This window comes from Pogoniulus pusillus, chromosome 2 (assembly GCF_015220805.1).
Source record: "Pogoniulus pusillus isolate bPogPus1 chromosome 2, bPogPus1.pri, whole genome shotgun sequence".
Lineage (NCBI taxonomy): Eukaryota > Metazoa > Chordata > Aves > Piciformes > Lybiidae > Pogoniulus > Pogoniulus pusillus.
Genome location: NC_087265.1, coordinates 25,555,819 through 25,577,103, shown reverse-complemented (window position 1 = coordinate 25,577,103; position 21,285 = coordinate 25,555,819). Strand labels below are relative to the sequence as shown.

At 43.6% G+C, this 21,285-nt stretch overlaps 1 protein-coding gene across 1 annotated transcript in view; it reads right to left on the bottom strand.

Moving 5' to 3' along the window:
* MYO1B (myosin IB) overlaps window positions 1-21,285 on the bottom strand; it is a 135,568-nt gene that overhangs the window by 51,390 nt on the left and 62,893 nt on the right. The window contains 4 exon segments of the mRNA XM_064158273.1: window positions 5,163-5,226; window positions 9,209-9,255; window positions 13,674-13,778; window positions 17,124-17,218. Coding sequence (XP_064014343.1) covers window positions 5,163-5,226; window positions 9,209-9,255; window positions 13,674-13,778; window positions 17,124-17,218 — 311 coding nt within the window.

Here is a 21,285-nt window from a genome sequence, read left to right as displayed (position 1 = left end):
TCCTTCCCCAGCCTTCATGTTGGTCCCCTTCACATACCAAAATACAGCTCTAAGGTCTCCCTAGAACATTCTCTTGTCCAGGCTGAACAGCCCAATTTTTTTCAGCCTGTCTTCTTAGGGCAGGTGCTCCAGCCCCCTGATCACCTTTGTGGCTCTCCTCTGGACCCACTCCAGCAGGTCCTTGTCTCTCGTGTTGGGGGCTGTAGAGTTGGACTCCAGGTGAGGTCTCACCAGAGCAGACCAGCAAAATCACCTCTCTCAATCTCCTAGCCATGCCACTTTTGATGGAGTGCAGGATGTAACTGAGCTTCTGAGATGCAAGTCTCTATTGCATTGTTGTCTCATGTCCACCAGCACACCCCAGTCCTTTTCTGAAGGGCTGAAAGCTAACAATGTTTCTGCTTGAGCTGAAGCACTTAACTTGTTGCGTCAGAGCAACTGGTCCATCCTGGAAACACTTCTTAAATCACATTGTTTGACTGTCCATGGATTCAGGGTAGTCAAACTCCATCAACATTCCTTCGGGTCTGAAGATATTTGTTATTCCTAGATAAGACTGCTTTAAGTGCAAGAAGTTTGCATAAGCATCCTGCTAAACCATTCAGCTGAACTGAATGTGGGAGAAGAATAAAATAATTTGATGCTGAATGCTTCTGCAAACTCTGATGTATAAATGTAAAGGATTTCTTTTTGGTTACTTGATCCATGAAGAAAAAAAAAATGTGATTCTTTAAATGTACCACCCCCCAGAATTGCCACTTGCATGGTACATTCTGAATAACCCAAGAATTAAAAAAAAAAAAAAAATTAATATGGATATGATTGAATGTGCCCAGAGGAGGACCGGGAGGATAATCAGAGGGCTGGAGCTCCTCTCCTGTGAGGACAGACTGAGAGAGTTGAGGTTGTTCAGTTTGGAGAAGAGAAGGCTCTGAGGAGCCCTTATTGTGGCTTTCCAGTACCCGAAGGGGGCTACAGGAAAGCTGGGGAGGGGCTTTTTAGAGTGTCAGGTAGTGACACCACCATGGGGAATGGATCTAAGCTAGAGGAGGGTAGATTTAGATTAGACATTAGGAAGAAGTTCCTCACCACAAAGGTGGTGAGGCACTGGAACAAGTTGCCCAAAGAGATGGTAGAAGTCCCATCCTTGGAAGTTTTTAAGGCCAAGCTGGATGTGGCTCTGTGCAATCTGATCTAGTAGAAAGTGTCCCTGCCCATGGCAAGGTGGTTGGACCTAGATGATCCTTGAGGTCCCTTCCAACTCTGAGAATTCTGTGACTGTGATCCTAGTCTCTTCAGCTGACCATGACCAAAGGGCCTTTCTGAGCTGCTCAAGCAAAGCTACAGAACATTTTCTAGACCTGGAGGCTTGTCTCTGTAGTCATGCCACATTCAATTCTGTTTTCTGTCTTCAGACCTTGATTCTTCAGCTGTCATCCTAAAAAGCCACTGATTAAAAAGCAGTGTTTTCTCAGGAACGTTCCCACCAATTTCCTACTACTCCCCTCAAGGTTTTTAATATCTTCTTGAATGGAAAGGTCCATTATCATATCAACCAAAAAAGCACCTGGGCAATATGTGTAGTGTTAAATCCCCATTACTTGAGTGCTAACTGATGTTTAAAAATTAACTCATCAAAATCTTTAGTGTTCGTTTGTTGTTTGGGTTTTTTTAACCACTTCCTAATTTAGGCAAGGCAATTGCCTACATGGTGGCAACAGGAACACGGAGGAGGGAGATGCTGGGAAGAGTTAAGATTAAAGATCCAAATCAACAAGCCACAATCCCTAGCTGTAAAATCTGTGTGGTATTTCCTTTAACAAAGGAGCTTACTAACAGCAATCACACAACAAACAGGCAGTAGGCATTGTCATGATAATTCTATCCTCTAGCTCCAGAACCCAAAGGTTCACTTAGAAGTTAACCTCAGTCATAAAGAAGCAAGAGCTCATTGAAATGTATCAGGAGAATGGCCCAAGGGAAGGGCATGCAGGCATCAGCTGCTACATGGTGGGGCACAGGCAGATTGAGTAGCCTTTCATAGCTTCAGAACAGAGTAGGGCAAATCAAACCATTCCAAAGACGACCTTTCAGCCTAATGGATTTCAGCCTAATGGATCTCTGCTTATCTGTAAGTCTGATAAAAGTATCTTATCTTCTTTTACCCTTTTTGCCACAAAAATAAATTAGATGTTCACCACTTATGCTTCCAGCAGCTGCCAGGACGCAATGTAGCTTAGTGCCACAGGCTGTGATCCAGCAAAGCCCACTAACTTCATGGATGTTGGCAAATTGGCTCATCGGATGTTACTACTAAGGCTCAATCAAAATATTGTGGTATCATCTTCACATCATATTAACACCAACCCAACAGATGGTCAGAAGGCAAAGAATCTATGAACAAACTAACAAACTTCCCTTTTAAGGACAGAAAACTTCAGGACTACTTGACTTTCTGCTTGATGAATGAGGAAGACAAATCCTAAACATGACTAACACCAGAGTAAATTATAAGTAGGGTAAAAGTGTTTTTACACTCTTGATATCTCCAAATTGTTGATACCTCAGAACAGAAACATTTCTGTTGCACCGCAGTAGGAACGAATGTATGAAAAAGAGCTAAGGCAGGACTATAAACATGCTTTAGAACTGAACAGACTTCAAATTATCTTTTAAAGAGAATGATGGACTATCAAATTTTGCCTATTTTACATCAAAGGTGATTTATACTAACAGGAACTCAGTATTTACCTGTATGTTACCCTGTCAAATGTGGAGTGTTCCATAATTCAACAAGCAACACCTTTTCCACAACAGAGCTGACACACAAAGTCTTTACTTATAAATTCATAGGTTCAATCACAGATACATAAATGGTTTAGGTTGGAAGGGACCATAAAGATCATCTAGTTCAACTCCCCCTGACATAGGAGGAACAGCTTCCAGTAGACCAAGTTGCTCAAGGCCTCATCCAGCCTAGCCTTAAACACCTTCAGGGAGGGGGGCATCCACCACCTCCCTGGGAAAACCTGTTCCAGTGTCTCACCACCCTCACTGGAAAGAACTTCTTCCTAATCTCCAGTCTAAGTCTGCCCTCCTCAAGCTTCAATCCATTCCCTCTAATCCTATCACTACAATCCCTTGTAAAACGTCCCTTCCTGGCTTACTTGTGGGCTCCCTTCAGATCCTGGAAGACCTCTATGAGATCTCCTGGGAGTGCTTTCTTCTCCAGGCTAAACAGCCCCAACTCTCTCAGCCTGTCCTCAGGCAGAGGTTCTCCAATCCCTCTGATCATCTCTGTGGCCTTCCTCTGTCTGATTCTGTGTGTGTGATTCACTCCAGCAGCTCCATGTCCCTCTTATGCTGGAGGCTGCAAAACTGGACACAGTACTCCAAGTGAGGTCTCATAAGAGCAGAGTAGGGGGGCAGAATCGTCTCCCTGTCCTGCTTTTGAAGCAGCCCAGCACACAGCTGCCTTCTGGGCTGCCAGCAACCACTGCCAGCTCATGTTGAGTTTTTCAACAAACTCATCTTCTTGCTATTATTTCAGGCTTTAAGAGAAAGCCTAAAATAGACCTCTTTTAGGAAGACCTAAATATATGCCTGCCCTTGATTACAGATGTCATCACATTATCATAATTACTTGTAATGTCCTAATTACAACATGCAAAGACTTATAAGGCAGCTAAACTACAGAGTAACTCTTTGGATGGCCTCCTGATATGACACAATATTTTAATTTGGTGACTCAGCACAGTACTTTCAAAGAGAAACTATTGAATGTCCAATCTACACAGGAGGGTTCCTTTCGCATGTGTCCATTTTGAATGTGAAACAGAAACAAAACATCTCTGCTAGAACCTTTTTGTTCACATTTGCAGATTCACAGAATGGCTTGGGTTGGAAGGGACCTTAAAGACCATCTAGTTCCAACCCCCTGGGCCATGGTGGGTTGGAACGACTGATGAATACACTGAGTATGTTTGACTTCTAATTTTGTTAATTGTCTAATTTTGTCAAAGTTAATAGATGGCCATAAACACTTAAATAGTGACTGCTTTGAGTTGCAAGATCTACTCTGTCACAAAAATCATGCTTTCAGGCACGGTTCCAAAAGGTGATGTAGTAAAAAAGTGTTTGCCATATAAAAAACCCCAAAACAACAAAACATCAGGCCCTCTATTTATGCACAAAATCCTTTACAACATTTAAAAATGTTTCTATTCCATGTAAAGAGCACAGCTCACTTGTGAAGTAGACAGGATCATCCCCAGTAAAATGGCCATGGAGTCAAAAGTCATTAGAAACAGCAATGACTTTGGCTGAGTGGGAGGAGAGGTGAAAGCTGGGTCAGTGCCACCTAGTATGGCCACTCACTGCCCTCCTCCATCCCTTTGTCAAAAAAAGAAAACCAAACAAACAGAGCTTTATATAGCACAGAAGACCAATTTCTTCTAAAACCTGCATTTAAACTCTCAAAAGGAGAGCAGGTCAGTGGATCCCGGGCTGGCTCTGAGTTCCCAGCCTTCCTCTTCCCAACAGAGAGCGGGTTAAAGTTTCTAAATGGCTCTATATTTTGCAGCAGCATCCTCACCTCACCCAACAGCCTCTGTGGCAACCTCTGACTCTCTGAACTCACCAGTTCTTTATCCTCTTTCACACAAGCCTTTTGCTACACCGTGAGGTGCATTAAAATTAATATAGAAGCTTCTGATTCCAAATAAACCTACCCACCTCCTGGTGATCTCCAGCACACACTGTGTCACTCATAGGAATTACTAAACAGCACCTCTCAGACAACATCTACCACAAAGACGTGACTCATCAAATCAAGTAACACAACAAATCCCAGGGATTGAAGTATAAAGAGAGTCTCAGATATCCCCATCCATCTGCTGTCAGCTTTAGACACAATATACGAGCCCCCCCCCCATTACTCAGTGCCGTGAAACAATACAGGACATTCATTATTCATGGTTACTTCTTAAAGTCTGTTTTCAGCACCTGTTCAGCATCAAAACAACAAACTACAAAGCACAGTTTAGTGTCACAGAGAGATTCAATTAGACAGAGGCAGCTGATCTTTCCAGTAATTTAACAAGCTCCTTTTGGAACCAAACTTTTGAAATTGTTAATATGCTAAGACTGAGAGCAATACTCACAGTTGCTTATAACTCCTCCGAGTGGGTCACCCTTAAAATCAAACTCAATATCCATGTATTTTCCCTGGGAAAGAAACATAATTTGAAAATCTAAGTTCTGTTTTATAAAAGCTGGTCATTTTCACAGTCCAAAAGTGCAATCTGGTAGCCCTCTGTAAACTCCACCAAATTCTGGACAACAGAACAATGATTCAAAGTTTCTAAGCTTTCACTTGATCATTAACCCCTTATCCATAATCCATTTTCACAGCCACAACCACCACCCCCCAGTCTTATCATCTCTAGGCTAAAAAACCCCAGAAGTCCCTCAGGCTTTCTTCATAAGAGAGATGTTCTAGTCCCGTATCATCTTCATAGATGTGAGAAGAAAATGTACGTTACAGAAACTCCCAGAAGAACAACAAACAACACTTGTGACCATGTAGGCATTACCATGCTTATTAGCAGGAGAATGGAGGAAGAAATTATCTTCCACAGGGACTTTTTTTCTCAGTGCAAAATCTTCTTGGAGCATGACTCGAGAGAGCTCAAGGATAGCTGCTCAGTTTGGCTTGAAGGACTTGGCTGGCAAGGATAACTGCCAACAATCATGGAGTGTCTGTCCCCGAGCATGTGCCTGCCTTGTAAAAGTGATGGATTCCCCCTTCTGAACTCTTTCCCTCCTAACCCAGGAGACCAGAGGCAACAATTAACACTGTCACTGTAGAAGGGATTTCATTCTGAGCTGTCCCAGCGCAGTGCATTTCCCTTGACTTCTGTTTGACTTCTCCACATCATGGAAGATCATTGTGGTCTTTGTATCATTGTAATTTATGTGACAAATATTTAATGGAGTAAGAGCCACATTCAGCAGTGACAAGACAGAGAGAGCTGTCGTGAGTAGAAAAGGCACAGCTCCCTCTGGCAAGGAAGTTTAGAAAGGTAAAACCCACTAGTAGTAACTCAACCAAATTCCACAAGCCATGCACAGAAATTATCTCACCAGCCCCTGGTGCTTAATTAACTGAAGACAAAAACAAATTAGTGAAAAGAGAAGCCTTGTGTTTATAATTCCATATTTGCTGCATTTAGGAAGAGTTTCCTCTTTCCTTTCTAATTACAGGACATGAACCCCAAGCACTTTACCTTAACTCCCTCAAAGATATTTTCTGATTTACTGTGTGTTTTGTCAAGACTAGTTTAACTCTATTCAAACTTTATTCTCCTCCTTGCAAGCTACACAGGACAGTACTTGTGCTGTCTTGTTCTGAGCAGATTCAAGTTTCTGAGATAAAGAATGAAACCAGATAATTACATTTTCATTTCCCAAGGACTGGGCCATCTGGATGTATCAAAAAAGTATTTTTAGCTTTGTGTTTATAAGCAAGGACTTGAAAGGCAAAGTAGCAATTGGTTGCACTTCTTCCTGGAAAGACTTCTGTTTGCACATAGCACCTTTTCGCCTCTTTGCCATCTCCTCCTCCTTTCTCTAGTATGACATCTCTAACAGCTGCAGGTTTTCTACCTTTACTATAACAACAACAACAACAATTGTCTACAGTGCCTCAATGTTTGGCCCTGACTTTGTGATGAAGATTTTTTGATCTCTTCACAAACAGGGGCAATGACAGTGGCAGACGGAGCATTCATAGCCATCTGGAAGAATAGCCCCAGAGAGGAGGCTCAGGGGAGACCTTATTGCTCTCTACAACTACCTGAAAGGAGGTTGTAGCCAGGTGGGGGTTGGTCTCTTCTCCCAGTCACCCAGCAACAGAATAAGAGGACACAGTTCCAAGCTACACCAGAACAGGTTTAGGCTGGATGTTAGGAAGAAGTTCTTCACAGAAAGAGTCATTGGCATTGGAATGGGCTGCCCGGGGAAGTGGTGGAGTCACCATTCCCAGAGATCTTTTAAAGGAGGCTGGATGAGGCACTTAGTGCCATGGTTTAGTTAATTAGAAGGGTTAGGTGGTAGGTTGGACTCAATGATCTTGAAGGTCTTTTCCAACCTGTTTAATTCTGTGATCAATCTGATGAGGAGAGGCTGATGATCTAGGGCTGTTTAGCCTGGAGAACAGCAGCCTAAGAGGAGGTCTTCTCAATGCTGATCAAGAGCTAAAGGATGGGGGTCCAGAGGATGGGACCAGACTATTTTTAGTGGTGCTCAGCAACAGGACAAAGTGCAATATGCACAAACAAAAACACCTGGTTTGTATTCTAGAAGTTCCACCTAAACACAAGGGAAAACTTCTTTGAGATGAGGGTGCTGCAGCCCTGGAGCAGGCTGCCCGAAGAGGTTGTGGAGTCTCCTTTTCTGGAGAGATTTAAAACCTGCCTGGATGCACAGAATTACAGAATGTTAGGGGTTGAAAGAGACCTCTAGACATCATGGAGTCCAACCCCACTGCTAAAGCAAGACCACCTAGGGCAGGTCATATCTGCATCCAGGCAGGTTTTGAAAGTGGAGGAGACTTCACAGCCTCTCTGGTCAGCCTGTTCTAGGGCTCCAGCACCCTCACAGTAAAGAAGTGTCTCCTTGTGTTGAGGTGGAACCTCCTGTGTTCCAGCTTGTACTCATTATTCCTTGTCCTGTCACTGGCCACCACAAAAAGAACCTGGTACCTTCATCAGGGCACCAATCTCTCAGACATTGATAGACATTGATAAAGTCCCCTCTCAGCCTTCTTTTCTCCAGACTAAATAGCCCCTGCTCTCTCTGTCTTTCTTCATATGAGAGATATTCAAGTCCACTAATCATCCTCCTAGCTCTCTGTTGTACTCTCTCCAGCAGGTATCTGTCTCTTGAATTAGGGAGCAGCCTACTCTAGTTGACCCTGCTTTAGCAGGGAGTTTGGATTAGATGATCCCCAGACATCCCTTCTACCTCACACCATGCTGGGATTCTATGATTATTGACCCTCGGGAATCAGAAGGGAAGGGGAGACAGGTCTCCCACTGCTTTCCAGTGTCCCAGTATCCCAGGCTTTTATGCATCTGATTTTACTTGCAACACATCAATTTTCCAGTGTATTGATTTTTCTTCTGCTTTCTGCTTCACAGCTCACAACATTGCTCTTCCACAAGTGAACAAATCACAAAGTTGCATTCACTCTTCTGATATTAGCAGGAGTAACTATGATGAGAACAAGGAGTCCTCTCACTTTTGAATATCCTTCCAACTCCAGCATCAACATTTTTTCCCTTTGGCTCAAATTCAACCAGTTGATTATAAAGAACATAAGCAAAAGAAGTAACATTGCCAATGTTTATATCAAAAACTAAAGTTGTAAACAGAGTTGGAAACATCATGGAAAGAAAAATGAGAAACTGAAGTAGCAATTTAAACAAAAAAAACCCCAGCTCTTAAATGTATACATATGGATGGAAATGCAGATCACATAGAAAGAGTGACTTGCTAAAGCAGCCCAGTTGCCAGGCACATGGTTGCTGACATTAAAGCCACCAGTGCCAGAAAATTAAACAATCCAGCTGTGCTGTAATTACGTTTCCATCCAGTCACAGACTGTCACATCCTCTCCCCGCAACCCCCCCCCCCACCCGTTTTTTTAATTTTTAGCCTCCCCTTTGATTTCCAGTAGAACTCTATGCCTACATCAGAGACCAGCAAGGTTTCTGAGGAGGAGGTGGAACCTCTTTAAGAAACAGGCATGACTGCTAATCACACACGGCTAACATATTGGGGAAGGAAAAACATCTACAAAAGGATTGAACAAGCTGCCCAGGGAAGTGGTGGAGTCACCATCTGCAGAGATGTTAAAAGAAAGATGTAGATATGACACTTCAAAACGTGGCTTAATGGCTGTGGTAGTGTTGGATTGACGTTGGAGTTGACAACCTTAGAGGTCTTTTCCAAGCTTAACAATCCTTGTCTGATACCATCTCCAAACATCACAGCTCTCAAATAGCTACAAGAAAGTTCTCTCTCCAAGCTGTCCATTCTCTTAAAGGTGCCTTGATGAGTGATACAAAGAAAGGCAGAAACAGGCAACAACACAACACATTCCCCTAAAAGAAACCCAGATTCACTCTTGAAGGAAAATACTTACAAATCTAGAGGAGTTGTCATTCCTTACAGTTTTGGCATTTCCAAAAGCTGCAGAAAGAGGAAAACCAAATAAGGAGATCAAATTTGTCAAAAATAAAAATATTTCAGTGCCAAAACATCAATGAATTTATTTAATTAATATTAAAGAATTATAGAATCACATAAGGTTAGGGGCTGGAAATGACCTCGAAAGATCATTTAGTCTAACCCCCCTGCCAGAACAGGAAACAACGCCCTGTTCATGACTTGGGTGCCAGTCATTGGACATAGCCTGAGCAGGGCAGACATGATCAGAAAACACCTTTGGAAGTTCAAAGAAGTTTTGCCTCAACAGTTTGTTTAAAAAGGTGGAAGGAAAAACAGGCAAGGGAAAATTATTTTTAGACAAAACTGCACCTGGATTGAGCACATATCCATGGTGGTTTGAATCATCAAATTTAAAATAACTTCAAACAGAGGAAACACTTCTTTCTCTTCAGTTCCCAGAAAGTTCAGAAAGAACTGAATCTCTAGGTTCCCAGGACTTAAGATGGTAAAAGGAGGCCAGAGCTGAGGAAATTACAGAACAACACTTAAAAACTGTTTGCAGGGGACAGTTTAATCCATGCTTTGATTTATTTATGCCATTCCAACATATGTATCCTAGCTTAAGCTGAGTATTAATCAGTTGAAGTAAGTCTGATTTACAGCAAAGCTTAACAGACTCTCTTCACCTTGACCTAAATCAGCGTTTTGAATAGTTTGGGTTTCATTTCTTCAGCTCAAGTTTTCTGGCAATGAAAGCTCTCCAAGAAAGGTCTTGCCAGGGCTACATTAAGATGGGCAGTCACCATCTTATAACACAAGGCAGCACAGGAATTCAGAGTGGATGATAATCCAAGCTCTAAACGTCACACATTGTCAAAGCACACCAAGTCAAAGGGGAGCAGCCACTCTGTTAGAAAGCACAGCACTCCTGCTCCAACAGCAGACTTTATTTATCCCAGCATTTATTTAGATAGCCTATATATTTTCAAAGATCAAGCAAAGTCAATGTTTTTTTGGACAGAAATAAATACATGCTTTTAGGCTTCCACAAATGTGCACTAGTAGACTTATTCTTGATCAAAGAACTGAAGCCAAAATAAAAAGTTTGTTGCTCCTAAAGGCCAAGGGTAAGTGAAAGAATTGTTTTGAAAATCTTTATGCCCTGCAATAAAACATCTTTTCAACAACCAGATCTGAGCTGCACTTTCTTAAACACAGTGTTGAACAGTGGAGTCATTTAGAACTGCAGGGAGCCAAGCACAGATGTTCCATTATAAAGCATGAGACGAGTTCATTGTTTCAGAAAGTTAATTTACGGTAGCAACTGCAGTTACAAAAATAAAGAAATCACAGAAGATAAATTATGCATATGTAACACTGAGGTGATTTTCTTGCACTGCAGCTCAACTGAAACAGAGCTGCATAATTAAAACAAACAAAATCCCTAACTAACCACAAATGCTTAATTTCTGTCTACAGAAAGAAGTCAGACTCCTTCAGCAGCCTTGTTTAGCCTACCAAAGCTAAACAGGCAATGCCCAAAGCACCAAGACAAACAAATAATACCTTAAATACCTTAAAATGATAAGGAAGTGTTATGTAAGCCTACTCTATTCATAGAATCATAGAATGGTTTGGATTGAAAGGGACCTCCAAAGGTCATCTGGTCCAAACCCTCCTGCAATCAGCAGGGACATCCTCAACTAGATCAGGTTGCCCAGAGTTTTTTTGAGCCTCGCCTTGAATATGTCCAGGGATCAGACCTCCCATCAACTCCGTCCCTGGGCAACCTGTTGCAGTGTCCCACCACCCTCATGGGAAAGGACTTATTCCTAGAACCCAATTTAAATCTGCTCTTTAATTTCAAACCATTGGCCCTTGTCTTATCACTGCAGGCCTTTGTAAACAGTTCCTCTGCAGCCTTCTTGCAGGCCCCCTTCAGGTACTGCAAGGCTACCACTAGGTCTTTCCAGAGCATTCTCTTCTCCAGCTTCCTAAGCCTGTCCTTGTAGCTTCAGCCACATGACCATTTTTGTGGCTCTCCTCTGGACCTGCTCCATTCATCTTGCATTAAAACAAAGATTGAGAAATCAGTGAGAAATCCGACACATGTAGCCATCCCTGGGGAACAATCCAACTTTGACAAGAAAGCTCTCTGTACTTCCCATACTGTTTGTGCCTACATCTGAAATCTGCTTTCCAGAACAGTGATAAAAGCAACACAGCTACTTTCTGTGAATCCAAACCAATGGAAAATTGAAACCCTCCCACTTAGCTTTAAATGGAACATGCCTGATGACGAATGAAAGGCCTACAGCTTTTTTGCTATTCCGCAATTTTAACATTACACCAAGTCACAGAATGAGAGGGGTTGTGAGGCATCCATATCTGGAGATGACCTAGTCCAACCCCTCTGCCAGAGCATGTTGCACAGGGTGGTGTCCAGGTGAGTCTGGAATGAGAGATGGAAATTCCACCACCTCTCTGTGCAGTCTGCTCCAGTGCTCCACCACCCTCAAAGCAAAGAAGTTCCTAATCATGTTTAGACTGAACTTCCTGTGTTCAACTTTGCAGCTGTTAGCTCATCCTGTCTTTGGGCACCACTGAAAACAGACTGGCCCCATCCTTCTGACACCCACCCTTTAAGTATTTGTAAGTATTGATAAGATTCCCTTTCAGTCTTCTCTAGGCTATAAAGCCCCAAGTCCCTCAGCCTTTCTTCCTAAGAGAGATGGTCTAGCCCCTGATCATATTTGTAGTGCTTTGCTGTACCCTCTCTAGCAGTTCCCTGTCCTTTAATGGGGGAGTCCAGAATTGGCACCAGTACTCCAGATAAGGCCTCACCAGGTCAGAGTAGAGGGGCAGAAGAACCTTACTAGACCTGCTGGCCACGTTCTTCTTGATGAACATTCTGTCCTTTCCTTACAATTTTTAATGACCATCCAGTTCACCCCTGCTCTCAGCTCAATTTTGCATTCAGAGGATCTCATCATGGTGGGGCCATGAGATCCAAGCTCCTGCTAAAGCAGGGTCACCCACAGCAGGTTGCTCAGGATTGCAATGTCCAGGTGGGTTTGGAATCTCTCCAAAGAAGGAGACTCCACAGCCTCTCTGGGCTACCTGTTCCAAGGCTCTGGCACCCTCAGAGGAGTTTTTCCTTGTGTTTAGGTGGAGCCTCCTGCATCCCAGTTTGTGCCATTGTCCCTTCTCCTGTCACTGGGAGAGAGTGCTCCCATCCCCTTGGCACCTGCCCTTTAGACATTCTTTCCTCTTTTATTAGTTTTTTTCCCCCCACAGTTCCCACTTGTAGAGTGCTCCTTATAGACTGCAGATCATCATACAGAGATAGCTGGGGAATAAATAGAATGTTGACACTCAACAGTCTCACAAACACTGTGCATCATTTGGCCACAGAGCAAAACTATTGTACAGCCCTCATGAGAATTTCTCTCAACCCCACAACAGCTTCCAGAACTGTGGGAAAGGCTGAGCCAGGGAATCAACACAAAAGAACTAAATAAGCCAACGCTAACCAAGGCACTTCTGAAGGCAATTACTAGACAATGGGACAAAACTGCAAGCTTAGAGGATCATATATCCTATCTCCAGGAAAAAATGGAAGCTTCTGGCAGCCAACATCTTCAAAATAAAACAACTAATTAAAAAAATTAAAGTTTTTCATGCTAAAGCTGGAAAGGCAGTTGTCAGGAGGAGAGGCCAACAGAGTCAGCAGGCCCAGGGAACAATAAGTCTCAGGGAACAACAGGGATGCACGTGAATTAGCTCTGCTTTTTCTAAGATCTATTTCTTCACTCTTCTTTTTTTTTCTAAAAGAAAAATAATGCTTTACAGAGCTTGTTTGTTTACTAGAGACTACAATAATATAATCTGGAAGGAAATGAATCAGAGTGACTGGACTGAAGTTAAGTCTTTTGATACAGCCAAGCATCATCAGGGCAGTGTTATGAAAGGGTATGCCCTTGGAGAGCTGGGGGAGGAGGCTGGGAAACATAACCTAACTTCCCAAGCTCTCTCTTCAAGAGGGAGACAATTTTCTTCACAAGAAAATCTCCCTAATTGATTAAAATTTTGTATCTGTCTTCTCAGAAAGCATCTGGATATTAGGAAGTTTCCTTCCCCAAAGGGTCATGGACCAGGCTGCCCAGAGCAGTGGTGGAGTCACCATGCCTGGAGCGATTTAAAAGTCCTATAGATGTGGTGCTGAGGGACATGGTTTAGTGGTGACCTGGCAGTGCTGGGTTAACAGTTGGACTTAATGACCTTAAAGGTCTCTCCAATCAAAATGATTCGGTGATCTCCTATGAGTTGGGATGCCAAGTAACAATGAAGCAATAGACAAGAGTTTTCCAACTCAGCTCAGTAGGAAAGCTGATGCACACAGAAGCAATACACTTACCCATGTTCTAGAAGAGTCTTACCTTCAAGAACTGGATTTGACTGCAAAAGTTGTTCTTTTACTTGATTGACCTCTGCACCTTTTCCACATACAGCAGCAACATATGACATGACAAGTTTGCTCGCCTCTGTGGGAGGAGATTAAAAAGCCCAACAATGCTAAGTACTGGCAAATAGGCCATAGAATTATGGTCAGATCTCCACCACATCTAAAGCAGGAACTGTAGGCACATTTTACTTCAGTTTTCTTCAACATCATTGTACCATCTGGAAGTGAGGAAAAAGCTCATCCTGCTACAAGACCCACAAAATTACAAAGCAGGTCTTTATACTTAGCTACCTAGAGTTTTTTCTAACTAAAGAAGGCAGCAGTGGATATGGTGCATTACCTGCTGCCTTTTCATTTAGCCTTCTGTTTAGCAGTCACTAAGTAAAGAACATCCCTAGCTGACTTTTAGGAACATCTTAATCTAGACTGGAAAAATAAGTCCGAGTAGTTTGAGGACACAAAAAGCAATCAATTTGTATCAGAAGATAGACAATACAACAAGTATAAATGTACAATATTATATACCTGCTTAAATTCATAGGATTCACAGAACAGTTTGGGTTGGAAGGGACCTTACAGACCATCTAATTCCAACCCTCCCTACCATGGGCAGGGACACCTTCCACTAGCCCAGCCTGTCCTTGAACACCTTCAGGAAGAGGGCATCCACAACCTCCCCGGGCAACCTATTCCAGTGTCTCACAGAATTTCTGCCTAATCTCTAGTCAAAATCTGCCCTCAGACTTCAATTTATTCCCTCCCATCCTATCACTACAAGGCTTTTGTAAAAAATTCCTTCCCAGCTTTCCTGTAGGCCCCTTCAGGTATTGGAAGGCTGTTCTAAGGTCTTGCTAGAGCTGCCTTTTCTCCAGGCTGAAGAACTTCAATGCTCTCAGCTTGCTCCCACAGGGAAGGTTCTTCATCCCTCTGATCATCTTCCAGGCCATCCCCTGGATCTGCTCCAGCACTTCCATTTCCCTCCTATGCTAGGGGCACCACAGCTGGACACAGTACACCATACGGGATTTCATGAGAGCAGAACAGAGGGGCAGAATCCCTCCCTTCTCCTGCTGCTCTCACTGCTTTTGATGCAGCTCAGCACACAGTTGGCCCTCTGGGCTGCAAGTGACTGTGGTGAACTCCAATTACATCTCTAAAGCAGGCTATGAATTACTGCAACTCAACATCACAGAACAAATTGAAAAAGAAAGAATCCATTAAAAAAACAAACTAATTTGAAAGTAGGAACTTTTAACAAAGTCTGGAACGATTTGGGGGCTCTCAAAGGTGGGTTCATTTGGGTGTAAATAATCCATACACAGAGAGAAATCCATCCATCCCTTCTGGCTTTGCTGGTCAGGACAGTCAAGCAAGGACTGTTTATAAACAGAGCTTGAGACATGTGGTATGAAGCAAGGTATTGTAATTTGAGGCAATACCACTTGATAGGCAATTTAATTACTAGCAAATGGAATACCTATGAACACAGTAGGCATGAAAAAAAACATCACTTGTTCTTCAGAGTTCTGTTACAAATTTAAGGGTTTCATTTCAGAAAAAAAACTGATAAACAAAAAGTTACCCCTTGGATTTTATTTATTTTTTGTCTATTTAATTGAGTTTGTTTCCTAATATTAAATTGCTACCCTATCTTGTAGAGAAAACTGAGCAAGCCTGCAAGACAAGAAGAAAACAAGGAGCAAGAACTGTGTGTCCATAAGGCTCTCCATCTCCTTTAACCATACCTCAAACCTAGCTGTCATTTTAAAGTGTCTGTTCCCATCACAGCTTGGAATCACCAATTTGATTTGAAACATTTCCTAAAACAGTCAGCACCTTTACACAGAACATTCAGTCACTGAGAAAAGAAAGCACTGAAGCAGAAAATGAAGTATTATAACAGAAGTGACAAGTGGTGTCCCTCAGAGGTCGGTACAGGGAACAGTGCTGCTTAACACCTTTGTCAGTGACATGGACAATAGGACTAAGGTATCCTCAGCATGTTTGTGAGTGACACCAAGCTGTGTGGGCAGGCTGACATGCTGAACAGGAGGGATCCATCCAGAGGGACTTTGACAGGCTGCAGAGGTGGATCCAAGCAAACATAATGAAGTTCAGCAAGGCCAAGTGCAAGGTCCTGCACCTGGGTTAGGGCAATCACAAGCACAAATATAGGCTGGGTGAGGAGCACCTTGAAAGCGTTCTTGAGGAGAAGGACTCAGGACTCAGTTGATGAAAAACTCAACATGAGCCAGCAGTGGTTTCTGGTAGTCCAGAGGGTAGCTGTGTGCTGGGCTGCATCAAAAGCAGTGTGACCAGGAAAAAAAGGGAGGTGATTCTGCCATTCTGCTCCACTCTTGTGAGATTCCACCTGCAGTACTGCATCCAGTTCTGGGGCTCCCAATATAAGAGGGACATGGAGCTCATGAAGCAGGTTCAGAGGAGACCACAAAGATGATCAGAGGGCTTGGAGAACCTTCCCTATGGGGACAGGATGAGTGACTTGGAGTTTCATAAGCTTGGAGAAAAGGCAGCTCAGGAGAGACCTCAAGAGGCCTTCTAGTACCTAAAGAGGGTTTACAAGAAAGATGGAAAAACACTTGAGGGCTTGCAGTGATAGGACTGCAGGGGTGATAGATTGAGACTGGAGATTAGAAAGAAACTCTTTGCAGTGAAGGTGGTGAGACACTGGAACAGGTTGCCCAGGAAGATGGTGGGTGACCCTCCTTGGAGGTGTTCAAGGTCAGGCTGGATGAGGCCTTGAGCTACCTGGTCTAGTAGAGGGTGTTCCTGGCCATGACAAGGGAGTTGGAACTAGATGATCTTTAAGGTCCTTTCAACCCAAACCATCCCATGATTCTCTGAATTCTATGAATGTTAATTACTTTTCTCAGGCAAAGCTGAAATTACCTTGAAAATGACTGCTCATTTTCTAACTGGATTGGTAGAAACCCAGTGAGGATTGCATAATACTTAATAATCCATAACCCAGCCCTTTCCTCTTCACCCCTGCCCTCTAGCTTTTTATCAGCATTGAGAAGCCTCTCAGGCTACTCCTCTCTAGGCCAAACACCCCCAGGCCTTTCAGCCTTTGCTCCTTACAGATATGCTCCAGTCCCCTCAGCATCTCTGTAGCCTCTGCTGGACTCTCTCCAGTAGTTCCCTGTCTCTCTTGAACATGACTTTAGCATGACTTTACATGCTGATGAGGATACTCCATTAACATGCAATATGGCTGCATCATTGTGACAGGGTGAGAACACATCAGTTTGTGTCAGTTGACACCTACAGCGCAAGCAGGCCAGCACTTATTTTCTGCAGCTATCAGACACACAAAGGTGCAGCTCTTTCCACTCTGACAGACTGAAGCACCACCTTGCAAAACTCAAAATGTTTCGGAATTAAGGTCAGAAGTGCTAATTACCTGTTTTTCCAGCTCCACTCTCGCCTGTAATAAGGATGCACTGGTCTTTGTCCTGGTCCCTTAAAGATCTGTATGCTTCATCTGACAATGCAAAGCTGCAAAGCAAGGAGAAGTCAGCTGGGAACAGATAAAACAAATACCAACAATAACAGAATAACAGAATCACAGAAACATTCAGGCTGGAAAAGACCCTGAGGATCACCAAGGCTCATCCTTAAACCATATCCTCAAGTACCACATCCAAACAACTTTTAAATGCATCCAGGGTCAGTGACTCAACCACCTCCCTAGGCAGCCCATTCTGATGCCTGACCACTCTTGCTGGGAAATTTTTTTTCTAATATCTAGTCTAAACCTCCACAATCACAGCTTAAGGCCATTCCCTCTTGTTCAATTGCTATTTATCTGTGAGAAGAGACCAGCAACAGTCTCTCTACTCCACCCTTTTATGTAGCTGTAGACAGCAACGAGGTCTCCTCTCAGCCTCTTTTCCACACTAACCAGCCCCAGCTCCTTCAGTTACTCCTCTTAAGATTTATTCTCGAGGCCCTTCCCCAGCTACCTTGCCCTCCTCTACAATCACTCAAGCACCTCCACATCCCTCTTGTAATGAGATGCCCAAAACTGAACACAATACTTGAGGTGTGGCCTCACCAGAGCCAAGTACAAGGGGACAATCACCTCCGTACTCCTGCTGGACACAGTAGCTCTAATCTCAGCCAGGATGCCATTGGCTTTCTTTGCTACCTGGGCACGCTGCTTGTTCATATTCCATTGCTTGTCTATTACAATGCCCAGGCCCCTTCCTGCCAGGCAGCTTTCCAGCCATACTGTTCCAAGCCTGTAGCATTGCTTGGGGTTGTTTTGGCCCAAAAGCAGGACCTGGCATTTGGCCTTGTTGAAGCTCATGCCCATCCATCTAATCTATCCAAGTCCCGCTGTAAAGCCTCCCTACCCTCATGATGATCAACACTGCCACCTAAGTTTGTGCCACCTGCTAACTTAACTGATGACACACTTTACCTCTTCATCAAGGTCATCAATAAAGATGCTAAACAGAAGTGGTCCCAACACTAAGCCTTCTCATCCAGGCAGGGGAAAAAAAACCAAACAAAAAAACAAACAAACCTACTAAATATAAAAGAAAGAATCAAAGCCCTCCCAAGTCCTACTGCTGTGGAAGTGGTGAAAGATTCACTTTTCAGACTACAAAACCCACAGGAGCCAAATGGATGCTTTTTCTTCATTCCTTATTTTGACTCCAGGACTAAGCAAGTACAATGTTTTTCTAGACATAGTAAGCTCAAAACAAATCCCCAACATTTCAGGCAAATTTAGCTAGTGTTCCTCATTGACCAGCCTGTTCTGCTCCTCACTGACCAAACTGCTAGCACAGCAATAGGACATGTTCTGATGCAGACATTTAATGGAAGACAAATGGGAGAATCCTGAGTACTGAAAACACCATAAAGTGTAATTCCTACTCTAAAAAGTATGAAGACGACGCTAAATTGGGTGTGAGTGTTGATCTACTTGAGGGTAGAAAGGTTCTGCAGACGGATCTGAACAGGCTGGATCAATGGGCCAAGAAGCAACAAGGCTGTGTCCTGCACTCGGGTCACAACAACAGGCTTGGGGCAAAGTGGCTGGAAAGCCGCCTGCTGGAAAAGGACCTCAGGGTGCTGGTTGAAAGCCAGCTGAACATGAGCTAGCAGTGTGCCCAGGTGGGCAAGAAGGTCAAGAACATCCTGCCCAGGATAGACGTGGCCAGCAGGGCAGGGATCATCCCACAGTACTCAACATGGGTGTGGCCACACTTTGAATGCTGGGTTCAGTTTTGGGTCCCTCACCCCAGGAAAGACATTCAAGAGCTGAAGCACGTCCAGAGAGGGTCAACAAAGCTGGACAAGGGTCTGGAGAACAGGTCCAGTGAAGAGCAATTGAAGAAACTGGGGTTGTTTAGTGTGGATAAGAAGAGGCAGAGAGGAGAGATTCTCTGTCTACAACTCCCTGGAAACAGGTTAGAGCAAGGTGGATGTGAGTTTCTTCTCCCTGGAGACAAGTGACAGGACAAGAGGTCTCAAGGTTTAGGTTGGATAGCAGAAGAAATATCTTTATTAAAAGGTGTGGTGGTTTGGCTTCTATCCCACCCCCCAACACTTTTAAGAAATGCCCCAGCTAACTCAAACGGGCTCTGGGAATATAAATGAAGCTATTTATTTACAGCTAGCACAATATACAAGCAGATATTTACAGTATATACAGTTATATACAGAAATACACAAAGTAAAAAGTAATACAGAAACACAACTCCCCTCCCAGAAACCTGAGTCCCCAGGAGGGGCTCTCAACCACCCCTGCACCTCCCTCTGCCCCTCTCAACCTTACCCCAATCCTGAGAAAGAATAGAGGTGCAGCCAAGAGGTTAAGGAGCAAGGTTAGTGGCAGTGAGGTTAAGTATTGCTGGACTTCTGCATAAATATGCAGAAGTGTTTCCCGGAAAGCATGTTGTTAACTCAGAAGAGTGATGTCATGTCACAGAATCACAGAATTAACCAGATTGGAAAAGACCCTCAAGATCATTGAGTCCAACCTACTACCTAACCCTTATAATTAACTAAACCATGGCATTAAGTGCCTCATCTAACTTCCTTTTAAACACCTCCAAGGATGGTGACTCCACCACCTCACCGGGCAGCCCATTCCAATGGACAACCACTCTTGCTGTGAAGAACTTCTTCCTAACATCCAGCCTAAACCTGCCCTTGTGCAGTTTGAGGCTGTGTCCTCTTGTTCTGCCGCTGGGTGACTGGGAGAAGAGACCAACCTCCACCTGGCTACAACTTCCTTTCAGATAGCTGTAGAGGGCAATGAGGTGTCCTCTGAGCCTCCTCTTTTCCAGGCTGAACACCCCCAGCTCCCTCAGCCTCTCCTCACAGGGCTGTGCTCCATCCCCCTCACCAGTATCAGTGCCCTTCTCTGGACACATTCAGGCACCTCAGCATCTTTCTTAAACTGAGGGGCCCAGAACTGGACACAGTACTCAAGGTGTGGCCTAGTCAGTGCTGAGTACAGGGGCAGAAACTAAAGATTATAGTAAGAATCAACAGCTTGCTTCTACCAAAAATGTCTTTCCATGGAGCTCACAACACTAAGAACCTGAAACTACTGAGCTGAAGTTTGAAGCCAGAGGTGCCTTGTTGCCATGCAGCAACCTGCATTTTGGGGAAATGCAGATGATTACTTATATTTAGGGTGGTTTTAGTAGTAATTTTGAGACAGAGAAAGAGTAGTTTCAGCTGCACTTTGCACTTAATGCAATAAAGGATTCTGGAAACTGAGCATTTAGAACCCTTTGGAAAAAAATTAAGCAAGTAACACCTGGAAAAGGACATAAAAGCTAAATCCAAATCAAAGGGAAGAGTTGTATAACACAATGTAAAGAAAATAGCTGCTAGCAAAACACAGAGAGGTGCTTCTGCCACTTTGCTCTGCTCTGGTAAGACGTCATCTGAAGCACTCCATCTAGCTTTGGAGCCCTCAACACACGAAGGACATAGACCTGATAGAGTGGGTCCAGAGGAGAGCCACAAAGATGATCAAGGATATGGAAAACCTCTCCTACAAGAACAGGCTGAGAAAGCTGGGATTGTTTACCTTGGAGAAGAGAAGGCTCTAGGGACACCTTCCAGTACCTGAAGGAGGCCTACAAGAAGGCCTGCAGTGATAGGACAAGAGGCAATGGCTTCAAACTAGAGAAGATTTAGATTGGATATTAGGAACAAGTTCTTTACCATAAGGATGGCAGAATAGAACAGGTTGCCTGGAGAGGGAGTGACCTCTGGGTGACCTGACCTATTGGACAATGTCCCTGCTGACTGCAAGGAGATAGGACTAGATGAGGTCCCACCTAACACAAATCATCTTGATTTCATGTTTTCACATGGAATAACCATTCATTCCACAAAACACTGCATTCCTCAGACCATCCACTCAACAGATTCTTGCAGCTAGAGAAATATTCGAGTGTTTGCATGTACCTAAAAGGGGATCTTCTTTCTGATTTGCAGTAAACAAACCATGCGTAAAAAAGAGACACAAACTCTCAGGTCAATATAAAATGCATAATCATTGCAGGTTCAGTGCCTCTTTCAGATACTTA